Here is a 21665-nt window from a genome sequence, read left to right as displayed (position 1 = left end):
AAAACATTTTCTTGGTCAGAGATAAAGGTTGAATAATATTCTGGTGTAGCGGTTTATCTAACATTTCAAATCTTTAAAAAGGTATATAAAAGCACACTCCTCAATTTCAGGTAATAGGAACACTCATCTAAAGTTGTCATAGTAATGGCAATCAGAGCAGATGGTCCATTTCTCAAATTAACCCAAAATAGGACTTTGCAGCTGTGGGATGGATTTGTAAGCAATGGCTTGAAGGAAACCCAGTACTTAACATAATGATATCCTGATTGACGATGGGCAAATTGCACAGTGGCTTTGTATTTGATTACTAGTCTGCACTGCATCCTGGAGACGTAGCCCAGAGCATAATCATAAAAGATAATCTTACATCAAACAGTCTTCCTCTTTGCCCACAAAAAAAACTGACTTGCCACTGAACACCGTTCCAGGTCTGTTATGTAACCATGGAAATGTTATGCATTCACAAGCTCAAAAAGATCAAGTTTCAATGCTTGAATAGAAGGCTTCAAGCAGGAAACAAAGTTCTCTAATTGATATTTATTTTCAAGTGGCATGGTAGCACAGTGGTTAGCACTGTTGCTTCACAGCACCAGAGTCCCAGGTTCGAATTCTGTTTGGGTCACTGTCCATGCAAAGCCTGCACATTCTCCCAGTGTCTGCGTAAGTTTCCTCCGGGTGCTCCAGTTTCCTCCCACAAGTCCCCAAAAACATGCTTGTTAGGTGAATTGGACATTCTGAATTCTCCCTCGTGTACCCGAACAGGCGCCTGAATGTGGCGACATGGGGATTTTCACAGTAACTTCACTGCAGTGTTAATGTAAGCCTACTTGTGACAATAATAAAGATTATAAAGCTGGAGGTATATGATGTGGGTCCCCAGGGGTTGGTACAAGACCCACTGCTTTTTGTGATCTATATTACTGGATGTATGGTGCACAATATCAAGTGTGCACAAAAGCATGGAAGCATTGAGAAATATGAGGAGAATGGTGATAAACATTAAGAGGACATAGACTGGAGAATGAGCAAACATGTGTCAGATTAAATTTTTAATGCAGAGATGTGCAAGTGGTACATTTTGGTAGGAATATTGAGGAGGCATTGGTGGCAAATGGTCAACGCTGGTGAAGAACCAAAGGACCCCAATTATGTTGATGAGCAAAAGAACTCGCAGTAGCGCAGGAACTTTTTTTAATGCAGGAAGTGTTTGGGATTTGGAATGCATTGCCTGTGTATGTGGGGGAGGCAGTTAAGATCAGGGTGTTGTATAGAACTGAAGAGAAGTGGTACTTGTGAACGTATATGCTCCGAATTGGGACGATGTGGAATTTATGAGGCGGGTGTTAGGCAAGATCCCAGACTTAGTCACATAAAACCTGCTCCCATAGTCAGGTTAACAGTCAAAATCTAGGACAGGGAGGGTGCCAGCCGCGGCAAAGGAATTGAAGGGGTTTATGGAACAGATGTTTTGGGGGGGGGGGGGGGGGGGGGTGTCCATGGGTGAACAAGTCCATCCAGAACTACCTGGAAACAAATGATATGGGGAGGTCTCTGCAGCGATGGTCTGGGAAGCATTGAAGGCAGTGGTCAGAGGGGAATTAATCTCGATACGGGCCCACAGAGAAAAGGTGGAACGGGCTGAGAGGAGTAGGTTAGTTGAGGAGATACTCCAGGTGGACAGGAGATACTCGGAGGCCCCAAACGTGGGGCTACTGAGGGAGCGGCGGAGGTTACAGATGGTGTTTGGGCTGTTGACTACCGGGAAGGCGATGGAACAGCGCATCAGCTCAGAAAAAGGGAGCCGGCCAGGGAGATAGGGAGAGTAAAGAGTAGAGGTGGGATCACGGTCCTGGATCCAGTGGGGGTGACTGAGGTGTTTCAGGACTTTTACAGCAAATTATATGAGTCGGAACCCCTGGCTGGGGTGGAGGGGATGAGGCAGTTTTGGGGTCAGTTGAGGTTCCCAAGAGTGGATGAGGATCTGGTGGAAGGGCTGGGAGCCTCAATTGAAATTGAGGAAATAATGGAGGGGCTGGAGGGCATGCAGTCGGGCAAAGCCCCGGGGCCGGACGGCTACCCGGTGGAATTCTACAAGAAGTTTTTGGAGATATTGAGCCCATTGCTGGTGAGGACATTTAATGAAGCAAGAGAGAAGAGAGCTCTCCCTCCAACAATGTCACAGGCCTCAATTTCATTGATCCTGAAACGGGAGAAGGATCCAGAGCAATGCGGGTCATACAGGCCAATTTCTCTACTGAATGTGGACGCCAAACTGCTGGCTAAGATATTGGTCACAAGGATGGAGGATTGCGTCCCGGGGTGATAGGGGAACACCAGATAGGATTTGTAACGGGCAGGCAACACACGGCCAATGTTCTAAGGCTTTTAAATGTTATTATGATGCCCTCAGAAGGAGAGGAGATGAAAGTGGTGGTCACGATGGATGCTGAGAAGGCTTTTGATCAGGTGGAGTGGGATTTCCTGTGGGAGGTGCTGGGAAGGTTTGGGTTTGGTGAGGGCTTCATTGACCGGACGCGGTTGCTCGATCAGGCACCAATAGCGAGTGCGTACAAACCGGCTGAGGTATTTTAAACTACACCGAGGGACGAGACAAGGGTGTCCCCTCTCCTCACTAGTGTTTGCTCTGGCCATAGAGCCACTGGCCATGGCGTTAAGAGCCTCTAGGAACTGGAAAGGACTGGTCCGGGGGGGGGGGGGGGGGGGGGGGGGGGCCATGTCTCACTTTACACGAATGATCTGTTCTTGTATATTTCTGACCCGTTGGAGGTGATGGGGAAAGTTATGCGGATCCTAGGGGGGAATTAGGTAATTTATTTGGGTATAAATTGAACATGGGAGAAAGCGAGATGTTCATGATACAGGTGAGAGGGCAGGAGAAGAGACTGGGAGAGCTGCCGTTTAAAATGGTAGGAAGGAGCTTTCAATATCTGGGAATCCAGATGGCCCCGGAATGGGAGACACTGCACAAGTTAAACCTATCCCGGCTCGTAGAACAAATGAAAGAGGACTTTAAGAGATAGGACATGCTCCCGCTATCACTGGAGGGGAGGGTAGAGACAGTGAAAATGACGGTTCTCCCCAGTTTGTGTTCGTCTTTCAGTGCCTCCCCATCTTCATCCCGAATGGGTTTAGGTATCTGCATGTACGAGACTTCTTGAGATGGCAGGTTTCGGCCTTCCCGCTGCTGCCGCCACGTGTGATACAGGATAGAGTGGTCTCCAATACATGGGTGGGAGAGGGGAAGGTATCAGATATCTACCAGGAACTTTTGGAATCGGAGGAAACTCCGGTGGAGGAGCTCAAGGGCAAGTGGGAAGACGTGCTAGGGGAAGAGATAGAGGCGGATCTGTGAGCGGATGCCCTAAGCAGGGTTAATACATCCTCATCATGTGCCAGGCTTAGCTTGATACAATTCAAGGTAGTCGACCAGGCGCACATGACCGTGGCCCGGATGAGCAAGTTTTTTGGGGTAGAGGACAGGTGTGTGAGGTGCGCATGTTTTGGACATGCCCAAAGCTTAGAGGGTTTTGGCAGGGTTTCGCTATGGTGATGTCCACAGTGCTCAAAACACGGGTGGTGCCGAGTCCAGAGGGCGAAAGAGGCCAACGTTTTGGCCTTTGCCTCCCTGGCAGCCCGGAGACGGATCTTATTATTGTGGAGGGACTTGAAGTTCCCGAGGGCAGAGACCTGGTTAGTGACATGGCTGGGTTTCTCAGTCTCGAGAAAATAAAGTTTGCCTTAAGAGGGTCAATGTTAGGGTTCACCCGGAGGTGGCAGCCGTTCGTCGACTTTCTCGGGGAAAATTAAAATGTCAGCAGAAGCAGAATTCCAAAGGGGGGGGGAGGGCCAGACTGTTGCTTTAGGGTTGGGGTGTGTGAAGATTGTGAAGGTGGTGGAAATGGTTATTGTACCATGTTTATGTCGCTGTTATTGTTATTATTATAGAAATTGCAAATACCCTAATAAAAATATTTTTTTAAAAAAAGAACTGAAGAGAAAAAAAATGCAGGGCTACAGGGAAAGTTTGAGGGGATTGGGGCTATCGTTTTTTTATGGGATGTGAGCATCACTGACAAGGCCAGCATTTGTTGCCCATCCCTAATTGCCTTTGAACAGAGTGGCTTCCCGGACCATTTCAGAAGACAGTTAAGAGTCAATCATATCGCAGAGAGTCTAGTGTCACACACAGGCCAGATCAGGTAAGGATTTCCTTCCCTAAAAGGATATCAGTGAACCACATAGGTTTTTATGACAATCAATGATAGTTTCATTACATCATTTTAGACTAGCTTTCAATTCCAGATTTTAATAATGGAATTTAAATTCCACCAGTTGCTGTGGTGGGATTTGAACCCATGTCCCCAGACAATTAGCCTCGGCCTCTAGCTTACTAGCCAGTGACTATACCACCCCATGTAAAGAGCCCACACAGACAAAATAGGCAGAATGACCTCTTTCTATGTCGCAATTATTCTATGATTCTATAGTACATGACCAGAGGACATTGTAGAACACTTTAAAGCAAACATTGAGCCTCGTATCACAATGTTACATTGGTGGCTCCACCATTGTATGCTGCAGTGCAGATGGGCAACATAAAAATAATGTGATCAGGTCCAAAAGCAATTTAAAGCAGACTTAATGGCAGTCATCTTGGCAATCAGAATTCAAATCAAGGGATAAAGCCCCTACAAGTGTACTGAGTATGAAATTATTTTGAACATATCCTAGTGTGCATATACACAAAAGCCAAAACTGGGTTCAGGATTACAGGTGCAATAAGAGATACTATTCTGTCACTAGGTCGAGGTACACAGTTTGGACACGGTGCTGGGAAGTTTATTCTGTAATGGGTTGCTACACACAACAGAGTGATAAATCCTGTCCAGACAATGTGGGCCTGGAACCGAAGAGGTTTTCTCTCCCACCACTATCTTCCCTCATCTTGTTGGAGTGCAAACCAAAAGAGAAAATTAAAGTTTAAGAAATTTAGAAAAATAAAACAGCTGATAGTGGATACTGGATACGAAACTTCACAGGCGAAGATCATGTTTGGTGGAACATATCAAGAACACATGTGGATCTCGGAATAAATTTCTGAAATTTGCATATGTATATGACGCTGCAAAAGTCATAGGTATGCACAAAGTGTACAAAACTGGCCTTCGTTCAAAATGGTTCAAGAATTAGGTACACAGTGGAGAGAGGCACTTGGAAGTTGTACTTCACATGCTTGAGTACTGCTGTCCCAGGGCTCCAATGTTAAAATTGAAGAGTCCATTGTTTTACACTTAAACCGTGAGAGATATTATACGCCAATCAATAACATCCAAAGCTGGATGATCAGTAGCAGTTGGTAAATAATTTGTATGAATAATGGAAAACAAGTTGATTTGAAATGCCAATATTCAGTCTCTGGGCGAATTAATGATTACATAAAGTAACAATTCCATGGACTAACCTTACAGAAGCCCTTCTTAATGGTGCTGAAGTCCGGAAGCACGTAATCTCTCATAACCGTGTTTGCTTTACCTTTCATCCTAAATAAAAGTTTAAAATTACAATTATTCGGGGGCGGCACGGTGGTAGCACTGTTGCCTCATGACGCCGAGGTCCCAGGTTCGATCCTGACCCCCAGTCACTGTCCGTGTAGAGTTTGCACATTCTCCCAGTGTTTGTGTGGGTTTCACCCCCACAACCCAAAGATGTGCAGAGTAGGTGGGGCCACACTAAATTGCCCCTTAATTGGAAAAAAATAATTGGATACTCTAAATTTATAGAAAAAAAAATTACAATTATTCTTGTGATGCATTCAGTAAGGAGCATATCTAAAATATTCTCATCTGACTTGATGAAGGACAGAATAAATGTATTTATAATCCCAATCAGGGTACCAATATGACCACTTCAATTGGTTTTGATTTTTTTTCCCTCAGCCAGGATTGTCTGTGAAACAAAGGAAGCTACAAACTATCGACCTCTTGCAAACTATTTTGTTGTGGTGCTGAATGGACCCCTCCACCTGCTCACAGTGGATCTATGAATAAAAACCTCTCGCTGTCTCAACGTTAATGTCATTCTTATTGGTACAAGATACTGAACATGGCAATTCATCATATTTTAATAATCAGCATATGATTTATTATTTTAATGATGAAGATGAGCATTTAAATCGTTTGGGGATGGAGAAGTACTTTAAAGGGTACATCCCTGAGTAGGTGTCAGTAATAGTACTTCCATTTCTGTATCAGAAGGGCATGGGATCAAACTCTACACGAGAGATCAGGGTTTTAATAATCATAATCACTTATTGTCACAAGTAGGCTTCAATGAAGTTACTGTGAAAAGCCCCTAGTCGCCACATTCCGGCACCTGTTCGGGGAGGCCGGTACGGGAATTGAACCATGCTGCTGGCCTGCCTTGATCTGCTTTAAAAGCCAGCCATTTAGCCCAGTGAGCTAAACCAGCCATAAGTTGAGAGTAAGAAGATTTAGAGGTTACCTTCACCATAAAGGGTGTGATTTAAAAAAAATAATATTCTTTATTAGAGCCAGAGGGTACAGATTTTAAGGTGAATGGCAAAAGTAGGAATGGCCACTTGAGGATTTTTGTTTTCTTTACACAACATGTGGTTAGGATCAGTCTGTGTGATGGAGTCAGAATCAAAAGGAAACCGGGTAAGCGCCTGAAAATAAAGACTTTGCTGAGCTATGGGAGAAGGACCAAGGAGTGGGAATAGCTAGGTTGTGTTTGCTGACACCTGGCATAGACATGACAGGACAAGTGGCCTCTTTCTGAGTTGCAACTATTCAATGATTATATAATGGCAACTTACTGATGATTAGTAGTAATCAGATTCTCTTCATTAGCAACAGCAGTGATAATTTTTTATAACGACAGTAATGAGTTATACACTCATTGTGCGCATTCAGGACCCTGACCTTCCCATTGCTTGCCATTTTAACACAAGACCCTGCTCCCGTGCCCACATGTCTGTCCTTGGCCTGCTGCAATGTTCCAGTGAAGCACAACGGAAACTGGAGGAACAACATCTCATCTTCCGGTTAGGCATGCTACAGTCTTCGGTTTCAACATCAAATTCAACAACTTCAGATGATTAGCTCTACCCACCTTGACCCCTTTATTTTCATTCCATTTCAACTGTCTTTTACCTTTCATTTCTTTCTTGTCTTTCTTGATTAAATATATATATTTCCCCCACTCTTTCCCCCTATCTTATCGCCTCCCCTTTCCTTACCTTTTCTCCCCTTTGCTTCCCCCTTAGCCCCTTTTTCTCATTTTACCTCTCTCCCACCCATGTCCCCCCTCCCCAACATCTACATGTCACAGCTTACCTCTGATTTTAGTTTCTCTGCTGTTTGGCCTTTCACATCTTTGATTCTCTCTGGGTACTGCCATTAGCACTCCCTTGGTTTCTGTGGCTATGGCTCACCTTTCATTCCTTCACCCTACAATATAAATATCTCCCACTTTCTATGTCTTTTAGCTTGACAACGGGTCATCTGGACTCGAAACATTAGCTTTTTTCTCTCCCTACAGATGCTGCCAGACCTGCTGTGATTTTCCAGCATTTTCTCTTTTGGTTTCAGATTCCAGCATCCGCAGTAATTTGCTTTTATCTACCTTAATGTCTTTTAAAACACCCAATATCTCCTCCTTTTTGATGTCAACATGACCCAGACAATCCACACACCCTACCCAAGAATCATCTTCCACAAAGTCCTTTTCTTTGGTGAACACTGATACAAAATACACATTTATTACCTTGCCCATTTCCTCTGGCTCAACACATAAAGATTCCCCCCACTGTCCTTAAGTGGTTCCAATCCTTTCCCTGGCCACCCTCTTGCCTTTTACATAGAAATAAAAAGCTTTGGGATTCACCTTAATCCTACCTGCCAAGGACTTTCCATGACCCCTCCTATCCTTCCTAATTTCCCACTCAAGTACCTTCCTACTTACTTTATACTTAAGGGTTTCGACTGTCACCACCCTTCTAGACTGTACAAAAGCCTCCTTTTTCTTTTTGACAAGGTTCACAATATTCCTTGTTATCCAAGGCTCCCTAAACTTCCCATACTTATCCTTCGTTCTCTCAGGAGCGTAACTTTCCTGAACCCCAATCAACCGTCGCTTGAAAGACTCCCATATGTCGATGTTGATTTATCCTCCAAGAGCCGCACCCAATCCAAATTCTTCAATTCCTGTCTAATGTTATCGTAATTTGCCTTTCCCCAGTTTAGCACCTACCCTCATCCCTATCCAAAAGTACCCTAAAACTAATGGCATTGTGGTCACTATTCCCAAAAGGTTCCCCTACTGAAACCTCAACCACCTGTCCAGGCTCATTCCCCAATACCAGGTCCAGCACTGCCCTTTCCCTAGTTGGACTATCTACATATTGCATTAAGAAGCCTTCCTGGATACACCTTGCAAACTCTGCCACGTCCAAGCCCCTAACACAAAGTGAGTCCCAGTCAATATAGGGGAAGTTAAAACCCTTACCATAACAACCATGTGACTTTTGCACCTATCAAAAATCTCTCTACCTATCTGCTCCTCTTTCTCTCGCTGGCAGTTGGGGGGGGGGGGGGGGGGGGGGGGGCTTGTAATAAACCCAGAACATTGTGATTGCTCCCTTCCTGTTCCTGAGCTCTACCCAGATTGCCTCATTGTATGAGCCCTCCGAGGTGTTCTCCTGCAGTATGGCTATAATATTTTCCGTTAATAATCTTTATTATTGTCACAAGTAGGCCTTACATTAACACCGCAATGAAGGAACTGTGAAAATCCCTTTGTCGCCATACTCCGCGCCTGTTCAGGTACACGGAGGGAGAATTCAAAATGTTCAAACTACTTTTTGGGACTTGTGGGAGGAAATCGGGGCACCCGAGGGAAACCCACGTAGACATGGGGATGCAGACTCCACACAGATAGTGACCCAAGCCGGAAATCGAAACTGGGACGCTGGTGCTGTGAAGCAACAATGCTAACCACTGTGCTACCGTATTCCACCACCCCTTTTACATCCCCCTCTATCTTTCCTGAATCATCTATATCCTCCAATGTTCAGCTGCCAATCCTGCCCTTCCTGTAACCATGGGCGAGATTCTCCGACCACCCGCCGGGTCGGAGAATCGCCGGGGGCTGGCGTGAATCCCGCCCCCTCCGGTTGCCGAATTCTCCACCACCAGATATTCGGCGGGGGCGGGAATCGCGGCGCGCCGGTTGGCGGGCCACCCCCCGCGATTCTCCGGCCCGGATGGGCCGAAGTCCCGCCGCTAAAATGCCTGTCCCGCCAGCGTAGATTAAACCACCTACCTTACCGGCGGGACAAGGCGGCGCGGGCGGGCTCCCCGTCCGGGGGGGGGGGGGGGGCGGGGCGATCTGGCCCCGGGGGGTTCCCCCACAGTGGCCTGGCCCACGATTGGGGCCCACCGATCCGCGGGCGGGCCTGTGCCGTGGGGGCACTCTTTCCCTTCCGCCTTCGCCACGGTCTCCACCATGGCGGAGGCGGAAGAGACTCTCTCCACTGCGCATGCGCGGGAATGCCGTCAGCGGCTGCTAACGCTCCCGCGCATTCGCCGCCCGGAGATGTCATTTTCGCACCAGCTGGCGGGGCACCAAAGGCCTTTTCCGCCAGCTGGCGGGGCGGAAATTCATCCGGCGCCGGCCTAGCCCCTTAATGTTGGGGCTTGGCCCCCAAAGATGCGGCGCATTCCGCACCTTTGGGGCGGCGCGATGCCCGACTGATTTGCGCCGTTTTAGGCGCCAGTCGGCAGACATCACGCTGTTTCCGGAGAATTTCGCCTCATGTTTCTGTGATAACCACAACATCGTAATTTCAAGTACTAATCAGTGCTCTAGGTTCATCTGCTTTACCTGCTGTAAGTTTAAAAAAATATATTTTGAGTACCCAATTCATTTTTACAATTAAGGGGCAATTTAGCGTGGCCAATCCACCTACCCTGCACATCTTTTGGGCTGTGGGGCGAAACCCACGCAAACACGGGGAGAATGTGCAAACTCCACATGGACAGTGACCCAAGGGCGGGGATTGAACCTGGGACCTCGGTGCCATGAGGCAGCAACACTAACCACCGCGCCACCCTACCTGCTATACTTCTGGCATTGAAACAAATACTCTTCAGACCATTGTGTTTGAGCAGAAAGGGTAATGTTGTTCTTATTTTTGTTCTCTATTTTGCCTTCAGTTATTACACCTTCTAAGCTAATGCTCTGGTTGCCACCCACCTGCCATACCAGTTTAAATGCTCCCGAGTGACTCTAGCAAACCTCCCACCCAGGATATTGGTGCCTCTCCAGTTTAGATGCAACCCGTCCTTCTTGTACAGGTCTCACCTGCCCCGGACGTGATCCCAATGGTCCGGAAATCTGAAACCCTCCCTACTCCACCACCGGTTTCGCCACGTATTTAGCTGCACTATCCTCCTATTTCTAGCCTCACTGGAACGTGGGACAGGGAGTAATCCGGAGATTACAACCTTGAGGAGGTTCTGCTTTTTAGCTTACTGCCCAACTCCTTGAACTCCTTCTGCAGGACTTCATCGCTCTTCCTGCCTTCCTCTCCAAAAAAGAAACAGTATACAGGCAGTAAAGATGAATATTTTATCACGGTTATTGTTTTTGTTTCAGTGTCTGCCGGTCTTTTTGCCTAAGGCGGTCTGGGTGGGGAAGGTGGTACTGCAGAGTGGACAGCAAAAGTGGGGGGTGGGTACGCTAGGCCTCCCGAATTTGATGTCCTATTATTGGGCAACGAATGCAGAGAAGGTTCAGGGATGGAATAGGGAGATGGGGCTTTGTGGGTGAAGATGTAGGTGGGTTCATATCGGGGGTCGGTGTTGCCACGCTGAAGATTTGGAGGCAGTTTCGGCAGCATTTTAGATTTTGAGCAGGGTCGGGGTGGATGCCAATCACGGTTTGAGAAAGGGAGGGTGGATGCGAGGCTCTGGGGATGGGAAGAGAAGGGGATTAAGGAGACGAAGAATCTGTTTCTGGCAGGGCGGTTTGCGAGATTGGAGGAGACGAATCAGGAGTTTGGGCTGGCGCATGACGAAAGTCTTCGGTATATGCAGGTGTGGGACTTTGCGAGGAAGGTCTTGCTGATAACGCTGCCGTCTCCTCGTTCTTGGAGGCGGTGCTGTCAGTGGGGGGGGGGGGTTTGGAAAGGGGGTTCATCTCGGCGATTTACGCAAGGAGCTTGAAGGAGGATAAGGAGTCCATGGAGGGGGCTACGGTGAAGTGAGAGGAAGAGCTGGGGTGCGGCGCTGGAGGAGGGATTGTGGTGTGAGGTATTACGGAGGGTGAATGTCTCGACTTTGTGTGCGAGGCTGGGGCTAATCCAGCTGAAGGTGGTGTATCGGATTCACCTGTTGAGGATGAGCTGGCTGTTCGAGGGAATGGAGGACGTTTGTGAGCCCTGTGAACCACGTGCACATTTTTTGGTCCTGCACCAAGTTAGAAAGGTTTTGGACGACAGTTTTCAGCACCATTTCGGGGGTTCTGTATGTGGATGTGGAGCCCGGTCCCATAGAAGCCATATTTGTGGTGTGGGACCAGCCGGAGTTGCAGGCGGGTGCGGGGTCAGATGTCTTTTCGCCTTCATCTCGCAGATTGCCCGCAGGCGGGTCTTGTTGGGGTGGAGGTCAGCTGCTCCACCCGGTGTCTCGGCGTGGCAGGGGGACCTGCCCTGGAGAAAGTGAAATTTGTTCTAAGTGGGGGTGAGTAATAGGTTCCACAATAGTTGGGGTTTGTTCATTTTGCATTTTGGAGAGTTGGTTATCGTTGACTGCTGAGGGAGGGGCGGCGGGTTTAATATGTGCGGGGTGGGGGTTGTGTTTGGTGTACATTGTAAAAATGGTGAAAGTTGGAATAAAAATACTTTTTGAATAATTGTTAATATAAAAATAAATGTCACAGGTTCATTTGCCTGGTGAGCCAGTGCCGATCCTGTTGGCAGCTGAAAATCTGTCCCGTAAAGCTAAAAACGTGCTGCGAGCTGTGTACAAGATAAAGCCTCCTTCAGGATTCGAAGAATAATGGCCATATTGATCATTAATATGGTATTTAAATACACATACCATTTTCAAAACTAATTTTAAGCATTTCATATCCCCTTCCAATCCACACTTTTCAGGATCATCTTTCCAACATCCACAAGAACACCAGAATTAGGAGCAGGCCATTTGGCCCCTTGAGCCTGTTCCATCATTCCATAAGATCACAGCTGATCTGACTGCAGCCTCAACTCTACCTACCTGCTTGCCCCCATAACTCTATATTCACTTGATCATAAATCTATCTTAGTCTTTAATGTATTCGATGAAACAGCCTCTGCTGTTTTCTGGCAAAGAGTATTCTACAGACTGAATCCCTCAAGAGAAAAAAAATAATTGCCTCATCTCAGTTTTAAATGGGAAACCCCTAACCTTTAAACTGTGTCATGTAATTCTAGACTCTTCCACAAGGGGGAATATCTTCTTCACATCCACTTTGTCAAGTCCCTTCAGGATCTTGTATGTTTCAATAATATCACCTAATTGTTCGAAACATCAAAGGTATAGACCCAACCTGTTTAACTTTCCCTCATATGTTAACCCCTTTGTCCCAGAATCCATCACAATTAGAAGCAGTGGTCCAGCAAAAAGACATTCCAACGAATAACAACGCCACTTTAAGTTTCCTCATCAGGTGGCGCACATGAAAAACATTAAGTGAATTTCTTGTTTTTCTCTCCATCTTCCAAATGACAAACATCACCCATGGGAAGCTCAATTGCAAAGATTAATTGTATTAGAAATAACTGTCTTTTTGACTTGACAGTGAGTTATAAATCCAAGAGCAGTCACTTACTGTGCTATTTCCATGTCTTTGTAGAAGTCCTGGGACACGTAACATACATCCTCCTTCACTTGATTAATAACGTGCGTCTCATCCATCACATGCAGCTGTCTAAAAGAGACAGATTTAAATCAATATACTGCAATAGTGTTTGTATAACTGATATACTCTATTTGACTAAAATGTGAATAAACCAACAAATTTAAGAATCAAACCTAGTAGTTCCAACACCCTTGGGATTGAATTGTATTCCAAATAATTAATTACCCATACCGTTCCAGACAGGGGGGGGTTAATTTAAACAGCTCTGATTTCCACTCTCACCACCCGTCCATAAACAGATAGGTATTTTGGATTTCCGCCACCCCCCTGGCGGCGTTGCTCTAACCATGTATCGGCCATCGGGAACCTCGGGTGGTGGCTGCGGACTCAGTCCACGGCTGCCCTGGTGGGGGCGGGGGGGATCGAGCACCGGGCGGGGGAGCTCATGGACGGTCAGGGGAGCGATCGGGAAGCAGGGATCCACGGGCGCGCGCAATCTCAGGGGGGGGCCTACATTCTCCGCGGTGCGAGTCCGCCATGTCGCACGTGTCGGCCGCCGCAGGACACCACTGTGCACATGTGCGGACTCTCGACCGGACATGCGGGGCCCCGTATCCGCAGCCAGAGCTGCGAGAAGCACTGCCAGCCCCCTACAGGTAGAGGAATCGCTCAGGACTTTCTTAAGGAAAGTCAAGAGTGAAACGCCAGCGTTTTGACGCTGGCCTGGGGACGTAGCCCCATTTTTGGAGAATCCTGCCCCGTATGTTTTCCTTATGGCCACCACTTTTAGGTAAAATAAAATTCAATAAATGTCCCTTGTTGATTTATGACCTTTCCCAAGTTGCAAACTCCTTCTTACCACCCTTTGAAATTTAACATCTAAAAAAAGCCAAATAATCACTTATCTCTCAATGCAAATTCCTACCCATGTTCTGTTTGCTTATAGAATAGCTAACTTGGCTTGCTTTTCACACCTAGCCCCTTTGGTGTTCTCAATTCTTGTTCCCCAACTATCTTTTGTTTAATTAGATTAGTCACACACACACACACCCACAGTCCTGCTTTACAGAATAGCACATTAGACCCCAGAAATATTAAAAACTAAAACAATCTTCTCAAGATATAAAATGCCTTTGTACAATCCCTTCAGAATTTGGTCTCTGGATTTGCAGGGTTGTTTGTACCTCTTGAAGGATAATGAGATCATAGCTGCCCTGGATGCCAGGAGGTCCCTAATATATGAGCTGTAGTTAGCAGTGCCATCAGTCATTGTAAAGCCTATGTCCAGTTTTTGAAGATTTTATGAATTAGCCATGCTGAAATATGTAATATATTTTATAAAAATAGAGTGAAGTCTTAGTTTGGGACAATACCGGTCTATTGTTTGACATAATGTGCTAAATGACTGCAGTACCCAGTCTCAGATGGGTGTTCACTTTATGATAATTATCAATAGCAGAAAGAGATGAATCAGACACTTGCTCCCTCTATCTGTGCTGACTCTAATCCTTCCAGACTGAATCTGAGGTTTAGTGATATTTTTTTTAGAAAAAACGGATTCACCATCGACTTCTGATAGACTTTTCCCCTCTCAAAGCCCATCTGCAGGACAATGTGAATCACATGAACCGTGTATCCGGATAGAAATGCAAATGATCTTTCCTTTATAGACTCCCAACTCCATTCAATCTTGAAATTAAATGGACAGTTTAAGATATAACCATTTACAAATCCCAATACTCCAAACATCTCCCTGGGATTTGGAGACCAGTCTATTCACCGTCAGTACAGCTGCTCTGGTCATGGCTTCCTCCTCTTCCTTCAGGTACTATGCCCTAAGAGCGCATTGTCGACCATGGACTTCCATTGGATTGGTCTGTGGCTATGGTTCATGGAGTACTGCAGTACGGCAGACCAGGAGCGTCGCCCACTCTTATCTTCTGCCACCAAATCCACTGGAAGGATTTACAAGCTGATTATTAACCTGTGTGGCCACGTTATGAATGCACCTTCCATGGCCAAGTCCTGAAGTGTGACTTGAACCCGGAGCTTCTTCCGAGAGGTAGGGACGCTACCACTGCACCATAATACTTCCCTACCTCCCTGGGCATTGTTTACAGATGTGACTTTCTTGCAGCTTCTCCCACTAAAATAACTGTGCCCTCCTTTAATTTTTAATAACCAAGCCACCGAGGCTTGTTGTCGGACAGAATTTGGAATAGGTTACATGACCCGTATGTAAACATCAATCCTCAAAGCAACAGGAATCTCTCTTTAAAAATGCTATTCCACCTAATTCAGTAAAACAGTAGCTGGTATCTTCTTTGTGGTATAAATACAAAATGATTATAAAACAGAAAATTCTCTTGACTGAAGAACAGCACAGGAGATTTACTCGCACATCTTAAAAACCTTCCATTTCGACTTCCTTCGTGTTTTGATATTAGAAATGCCAATGGTTATAATTGGAACAAAACTGAGCTATCACACTGCAGTTACATCCACTTGCCAGTGACAATGCTAAAGGACCTGGGTTTTGCAGTTCCTCTGTCTGTACAATCGAGAAATTCCGATGCTGCCATTAACTTCACAAATTGAAATGTTTTGCCAAAGTATTGTATTAAATGCACGGAATGGAAGACTTGAAAATAGAGACCGAATTGCATCTGGATGCTCTAATCCATCCATCATCTCCCCAGCCACCTGATCTTCACTCTCAAGTGTAATGTCATGAGAAAGCAACAAGTTTACTTCTAAACTTATTTTAATCTCTCAGATCGAGGTTCGACCGTTTGCATTAGAGCACAGGGTGTGATCAGGGTAAAGGAAGGAAGGACCAAAATAAAGAGGTAGCAGAAGTGAGAGAGAAGGCATCACTGACCTGCAGACACTGTATAAGTGACTTCATGTCTATGGTCAACAATCTATGGAGCTATTTTATTTTGGAGCCAGAGCTAGGTGGCTTGTTAAGTGTGAGACAATGCTGCCCACTGTAGATAATTCAGGAGTAAAGTATTATCACAAAAGTTGTAGCAATGTATATAAGACACTTTATTTTGTCTATAAGGGGAGAAATGTTGTTTCATGTAACACACAAAGCACCATTTCAGTTCTATGGTACAGTTGTGAGATCTCCAGGTCTCTTCATGACTACATGGTCTGAATGTTTCAAACAAATCCTTCCTGTGCTCAATTAGTTGCTCTGTTTGCGCCAAGGTCCACGAGAGGTAAATTATTCTGTTATAGACTATATTTCCCTGGCTCTTCTCCAAAATCAGAAAAAACACTAAGAGGTTAGTGGTTCCTTTTTCTTACTTTAAAGGAAATGAGCACATATTTTTAAAAATCTTAATCTAGAAACCACATGCACCTCCCATGATATTGATCATAATAAGTCAGACGATACACGTTCTATAAAGACAACAATATTTTGTGAAGTATCATGCATTCTTACACTTGATGCCCAAGGCCAAGTCTAACTGTGAAGTAAACACAGCCCCCAGTCAATGAGAATATAATTGCTGCTTGGTGAGGATGTTACAGATTGCAAAATTCATGCAAGCTTCAAGCATCAATTCAGAAACAATCACGTTAATTTTGAGATTATTTTGCATCAATAAGTGAAGTTGACATCTTAAATGTTAATGATGCGTTAGGTATTTTCTAAATCAATAACACCAGCTCTCCTGTAGCATTACTCAAGTGAACAACAACTTATAGCACCTTCAACATAATTAAATGTCCCAAGACACTTCACAGGAACATCATAAAGCAAAGTAGGACACCAAGCCACATAAGGAGATATTAGGTCAGGTGAGTAAAATCTTAATCCAAGAGGTAGGTTTTATGGAGGCTGTTCATGAGGTTGGAGAGGTGAAGAGTGCTTATCCCAGGACTTGAGGCCTGAGCAGTTGAAGGCATGGGCCTCCAAAAGGTGAGCAATTAACGCACAAAAGGTCAGAATTAGAGGAGTGCAGTTATCTTGGGGGGGGGTTCTGGGGCTGAGAATATTACAGAGATGGGGTCAGGTTAAGTCATGAAGGATTTTAAAACAAGGATGGGAATTGGGAATTTCAAAATCAAAGCCTTGTTTGACCAGGAGCTAAGCACAGGTAATTGTGGAATGGGACTTGTAGCAAGTCAAGACACAGGCAACAGAGATTTGGATGGCCCGTGGAGGGTAGATTTGGGAGGCCTGCAGAAATTGGAGATTATATTGTTGGAAGAGGGCATGGGAATGAAAGATTAAAGCAGATTGTAAAATTGCACATGAGACAATGGTCCTAAATGAATGGCACATTAAAAAAATCATAATGCCTCACATATCATACTTACTTTATTTTTAAAAATGCTTTGGTACAGCTGTCAGTACTCTCACCGAGTCAGACGGTGTGGGTTCATGTCCCACTCCAGGACTTGAGCACAAAGATTAAGGCTGATACTCCAGTGACATACCAAAGAGGGTGTTTCACTGTTCGAGGTGTCTTCCAACATATGAAACTTTAAAGTAAACCCTCATCTGTCCTTTTTGATGGCACTATTTTGAAGTGCAGGGGACTTATCCCACGTCCCAGCCAATATTTTCTCTTTGGCTGTCCCTCGGTATTGAGGATGACTTGCCCCACTCCAGTGAGTTCGGAGATGGTCTCGAAGGGCTATGTGTGATCTCAGACTGTGCCATGGTAGGTGGTGCTTGAAGGATGGGGCGGTTGAGGCGTATAGAGGATTGTGTACCTTCAAACTTTGGCTCTGCATGTTCATGACAAAGTCTCCTGATATATTCAGCGCCTTCCCAAATAAACAATTCTCCATTTTGGTTGTCACAAGCCAGGGACTCCCATATGTCTGCAGGAACGTTTGATCTTTTCAAATATGCTCGGAGGACATCCCTAAAGCACTTCTTCTGTCTTCCTGGGAGACTGTCGCCACAATTGCGTTCCAAGTATAATAGTTCTTTCGGGGGTCTGGTGTCAAGCAGACAAATGACAAGTCTCATACAGCGGAGCTGGTTTTGAGTGATTATCGCCCTGATGTTGGGCAAATGGCTTGGGAGAGGATGCTGTTGTTGAACCTCCTTTCTTGCCACCTGATTTGGAGATTCTGACAAAGACACTACTGGTGATACTTCTCTAGTGCTTTGAGGTGCCTGCTATATGATATCAAAGTCTCCAAAGCGTATGAGCTCTGGGATCACTCAAACATGATCTTAGTCTCAGGTTTGAGATCTTGGGGCGACATGGTGGTGCAGTGGTTAGCACTGCTGCCTCACGGCGCCGAGGTCTCGGGTTCTATCCTAGCCCCGGGTCACTGACCGTGTGGAGTTTACACATTCTCCCAATGTCTATGTGGGTCTCACCCCCACAACACAAAGATGTGCAGGGTAGGTGGATTGGTTATGCTTAATTGCCCCTTAATTGGAAAAAAATTGAACGGAGTACTCTAAATTTTAAGAAAAAAGTTTGAGATCCTGATCTTCAAACACTTTTTTCCTCAGTCTGCCGAAGGCTGAGCTGGTAAATTGGAGGTGTTGACAAATTTTGTTATCTATGTCTGTCTTCATCAATAGGAGTAGGAGTCTCCAAAGATATCATTATCTCTCTCAATGAATACACTATTTGTCCCTCAATCAAAGCCGCAACAGGTTTATTTGATCATTATCACACTGCAATTGTGTGGGAGTTTGCTATTTACAATTTGGCTACTGCGTTACCTACATTACAACAGTGACCACACTGCAAAAGTACTGCCTTGGCTTTAAAGCTCTTCGGGACATCCTGCAGTAAAGAAAATCACTAAATAACTCAAGTCGTTGTTTTTAAATTATTTGCATCTCTCCTTCTTTACCAGCCGTATCTGCAATATTACTGAAGGAGAACATCTCGTTTCTGTTCCAAACAATAATAGCTGTTTAATAAATTACATTCTTAAGTATAGTTCACTGAAAATTGAAGAAAGTGGTAATTGTGTAAATATTTAAAATACATTTTAGAATATAGAGAATTTAGAATATATTACAAACATGAGATTTCACTTTGTTGTCCATCCATCAAAAGATTTTCCCCCTGGAATGTGCTAATGATACTGTGTACATCGCATTTTGAGGCGCAAGTGTTTAAAATATAATTTGTGACACATGGAAACATGTTAAATTACTCCCATTTTTTTTCTTTTTGAAAACATTATCTCAGAAGTAATTAGTTTGTGATTTCTCTTGTTTTGGATGCTTTAAATTAAATCAAATTTCACATTCCCCAGGGATTCTTTTGTTTGAAATTTTGCTTTGGTACATCAGATTGGAGGAGAGCAGAGCTTAGAAAGAACATGTCTTAGTATGCAAGAAGCATTCCAGTTAATCAAAACTCCTTTGAAAAATTACACATTTTCTGTGGATTTCTGAAAAATCCAGACAAGATCAGGCTCCCAAGTGCAGTCAGATCATGCAGCCTGAGCCATTTTAATTTAAGGAGATGATGGATAAGTACACAAGGGAGAACAGAATAGAAGGATATGCCAATAGGGCTAGATGAAGAGGAATGCGAAGATGCTCACGTGAAGTATAAACATCAGTATAGGCAAGTTAGGTGGTCTGTTTCTGTGCGTTTACACTGTCAAATAATGCACGTTACACTGAAACCAATCTACTGTTTAAAAAGAGGACCAGTCACGATTAATCTATAACTGCTAAATTTTAAGAACAGGATTAGTGTTCCAGGCTTCATTACCATTAGAAGTGAGTTTGTAAATTGAGCGCACACAACATTGCAACTTGCCGCCTTTCTAATATAAAGGATGGCGGCAGCATTAACATCAGTTTAACTTCTAGAATTACAAAACCGTCATCATGTTCACTGACACATATACCTATTATTCCATTTAAGACTCGCACAACTCTTTCAACACAAAATTACCTGTTATGCCTCTATTCAGGCAGCCACAAATAAACCTTTCAAAACTTGGCTTGTTATGCTATGAATAACCGAATATAAATTTTTGTCTTTTATTTGATCATTAACTTTTTTCCCTTCTTTATAACCTTTGCATTCTTCAAAAATACAAGAACCACACTTCCATAAATTTGGTTACCACAAAATGATCTAACATTTTAAACTATCTCTCCTTTCCAGAGCCAGTAATGTCTGTGGAAGCCATACCTGTAGGATATTATTTCTTTGAGATGGTTGGAAAGCAGTTTCCCTCCAACATTAATCCTAAAATGAAAAGAATGCAGTGTAATTATTTTGTGTTTTCCTTGACCAGCCAAGTAACCAAAACATGCCAGAGCTCAATAAATGAAATTCACATGAATAGGACTTCAATTTGCCAGATATGCTTGTACGATTACAGCTAGTACTCAAACAACTTACCCAAGAGACCATAGATAGTCTGACAATAACCTAGGGCGAAATTCTCCCGAAACGGCACGATGTCCGCCGACTGGCGCCCAAAACGGCACCAATCAGACGGGCATCGCGCCGCCCCAAAGGTGCGGAATGCTCCGCTTCTTTGGGGGCCGAGCCCCAACACTGAGGGGCTAGGCCGACACCGGAGGAATTTCCGCCCCGCCAGCTGGCGGAAACGGCCTTTGTTGCCCCGCCAGCTGGCGCGGAAATGACATCTCGGGGCGGCGCATGCGCGGGAGCGTCAGCGGCCGCTGACAGTTTCCCACGCATGCACAGTGGAGGGAGTCTCTTCCGTCTCCACCATGGTGGAGACCGTGGCGGAGGCGGAAGGGAAAGAGTGCCCCCACGGAACAGGCCCGCCCGCGGATCGGTGGGTCCCCATCGTGGGCCAGGCCACCGTGGGGGCACCCCCCGGGGTCAGATCGCCCCGCGCCCCGCGCCCCCCCCCCTTCCCCCCAGAGCCCGCCCACGCCGCCTTGTCCCGCCGTTCAAAAGGTGGTTTAAGCCACGCCGGCGGGACAGGCAATTTATCGGCGGGACTTCGGCCCATCCAGGCCGGAGAATCGAGCGGGGGGGGGGGGGGGGGGGCCCGCCAACCGGCGCGGCCCGATTCCCGCCCCTGCCGAATATCCGGTACCGGAGACTTCGGCAACCGGCGGGGGCGGGATTCACGGCAGCCCCCGGCGATTCTCCAACCCGGCGGGGGGTCGGAGAATGACGCCCCAGAAGTGTTAAAATTGAACTTACGAAAAGCATTTATTCTCCCGATGCACAGAACTGACAGTTACGTATCCAGCTAGACGAATCCCACCTGATTTGCCAGGTGAGCTGGAGTGTGAAAAGATTCCCAGCCACAGGTGAAAAGAATTAGCGATACTATAAAACAACATTTCTTCCAAGTTGTATGCCATGAAAATGTAAACTTTCTTTTCAAATGTATTTATACTTTTAGGAGAAATATAAATATAGCAAACCTGTGTTAAATTTGAAATATAAACTAATTAAAATTAATTAGTGCAGGGGCACAAGGTAAAAGAGCGCGAGGAGAGCGGCGGGGACACAGGGTAAAAGAGCATGGGAACATGTCTTTACAGGAACCCCAGGAGCAGCCGGGAATCGTGGGAGCAGTGTCCGGAGGACGGAGCCTGGCGACCGGTTCACAGGGCAGTATTTCAGCTACATTCTGTTAAGGAGTGGAGGTGAGCGATTGGACAGACAGCATCTTGGGAAGGTAAGCGGGGAGTTTAAAAACCTAGCTCGGAGACGCGGCCTTCCTTTTCAGGAGCAGAGGCGAGCGGTTGGACAGACAGCATCTTGGGA

The 21665-nt window shown here is 45.5% G+C and overlaps 1 protein-coding gene across 1 annotated transcript in view; it reads right to left on the bottom strand.

Moving 5' to 3' along the window:
* The window catches only part of actr6 (actin related protein 6), a 69150-nt gene that overhangs the window by 7630 nt on the left and 39855 nt on the right, over positions 1-21665 (bottom strand). The window contains exons 6-8 of the mRNA XM_072471581.1: positions 20097-20153; positions 12916-13014; positions 5483-5561 (exon numbers count right to left, since the gene is read on the bottom strand). Of these exons, the coding sequence (XP_072327682.1) occupies positions 5483-5561; positions 12916-13014; positions 20097-20153 (235 nt within the window). The remainder of the gene's footprint in view (positions 1-5482; positions 5562-12915; positions 13015-20096; positions 20154-21665) is intronic.

Source organism: Scyliorhinus torazame, chromosome 13, assembly GCF_047496885.1.
Source record: "Scyliorhinus torazame isolate Kashiwa2021f chromosome 13, sScyTor2.1, whole genome shotgun sequence".
NCBI classification, from domain to species: domain Eukaryota; kingdom Metazoa; phylum Chordata; class Chondrichthyes; order Carcharhiniformes; family Scyliorhinidae; genus Scyliorhinus; species Scyliorhinus torazame.
The sequence above is the reverse complement of the archived record's forward strand: the minus strand, read 5'-3'. Positions and strand labels throughout refer to the sequence as shown.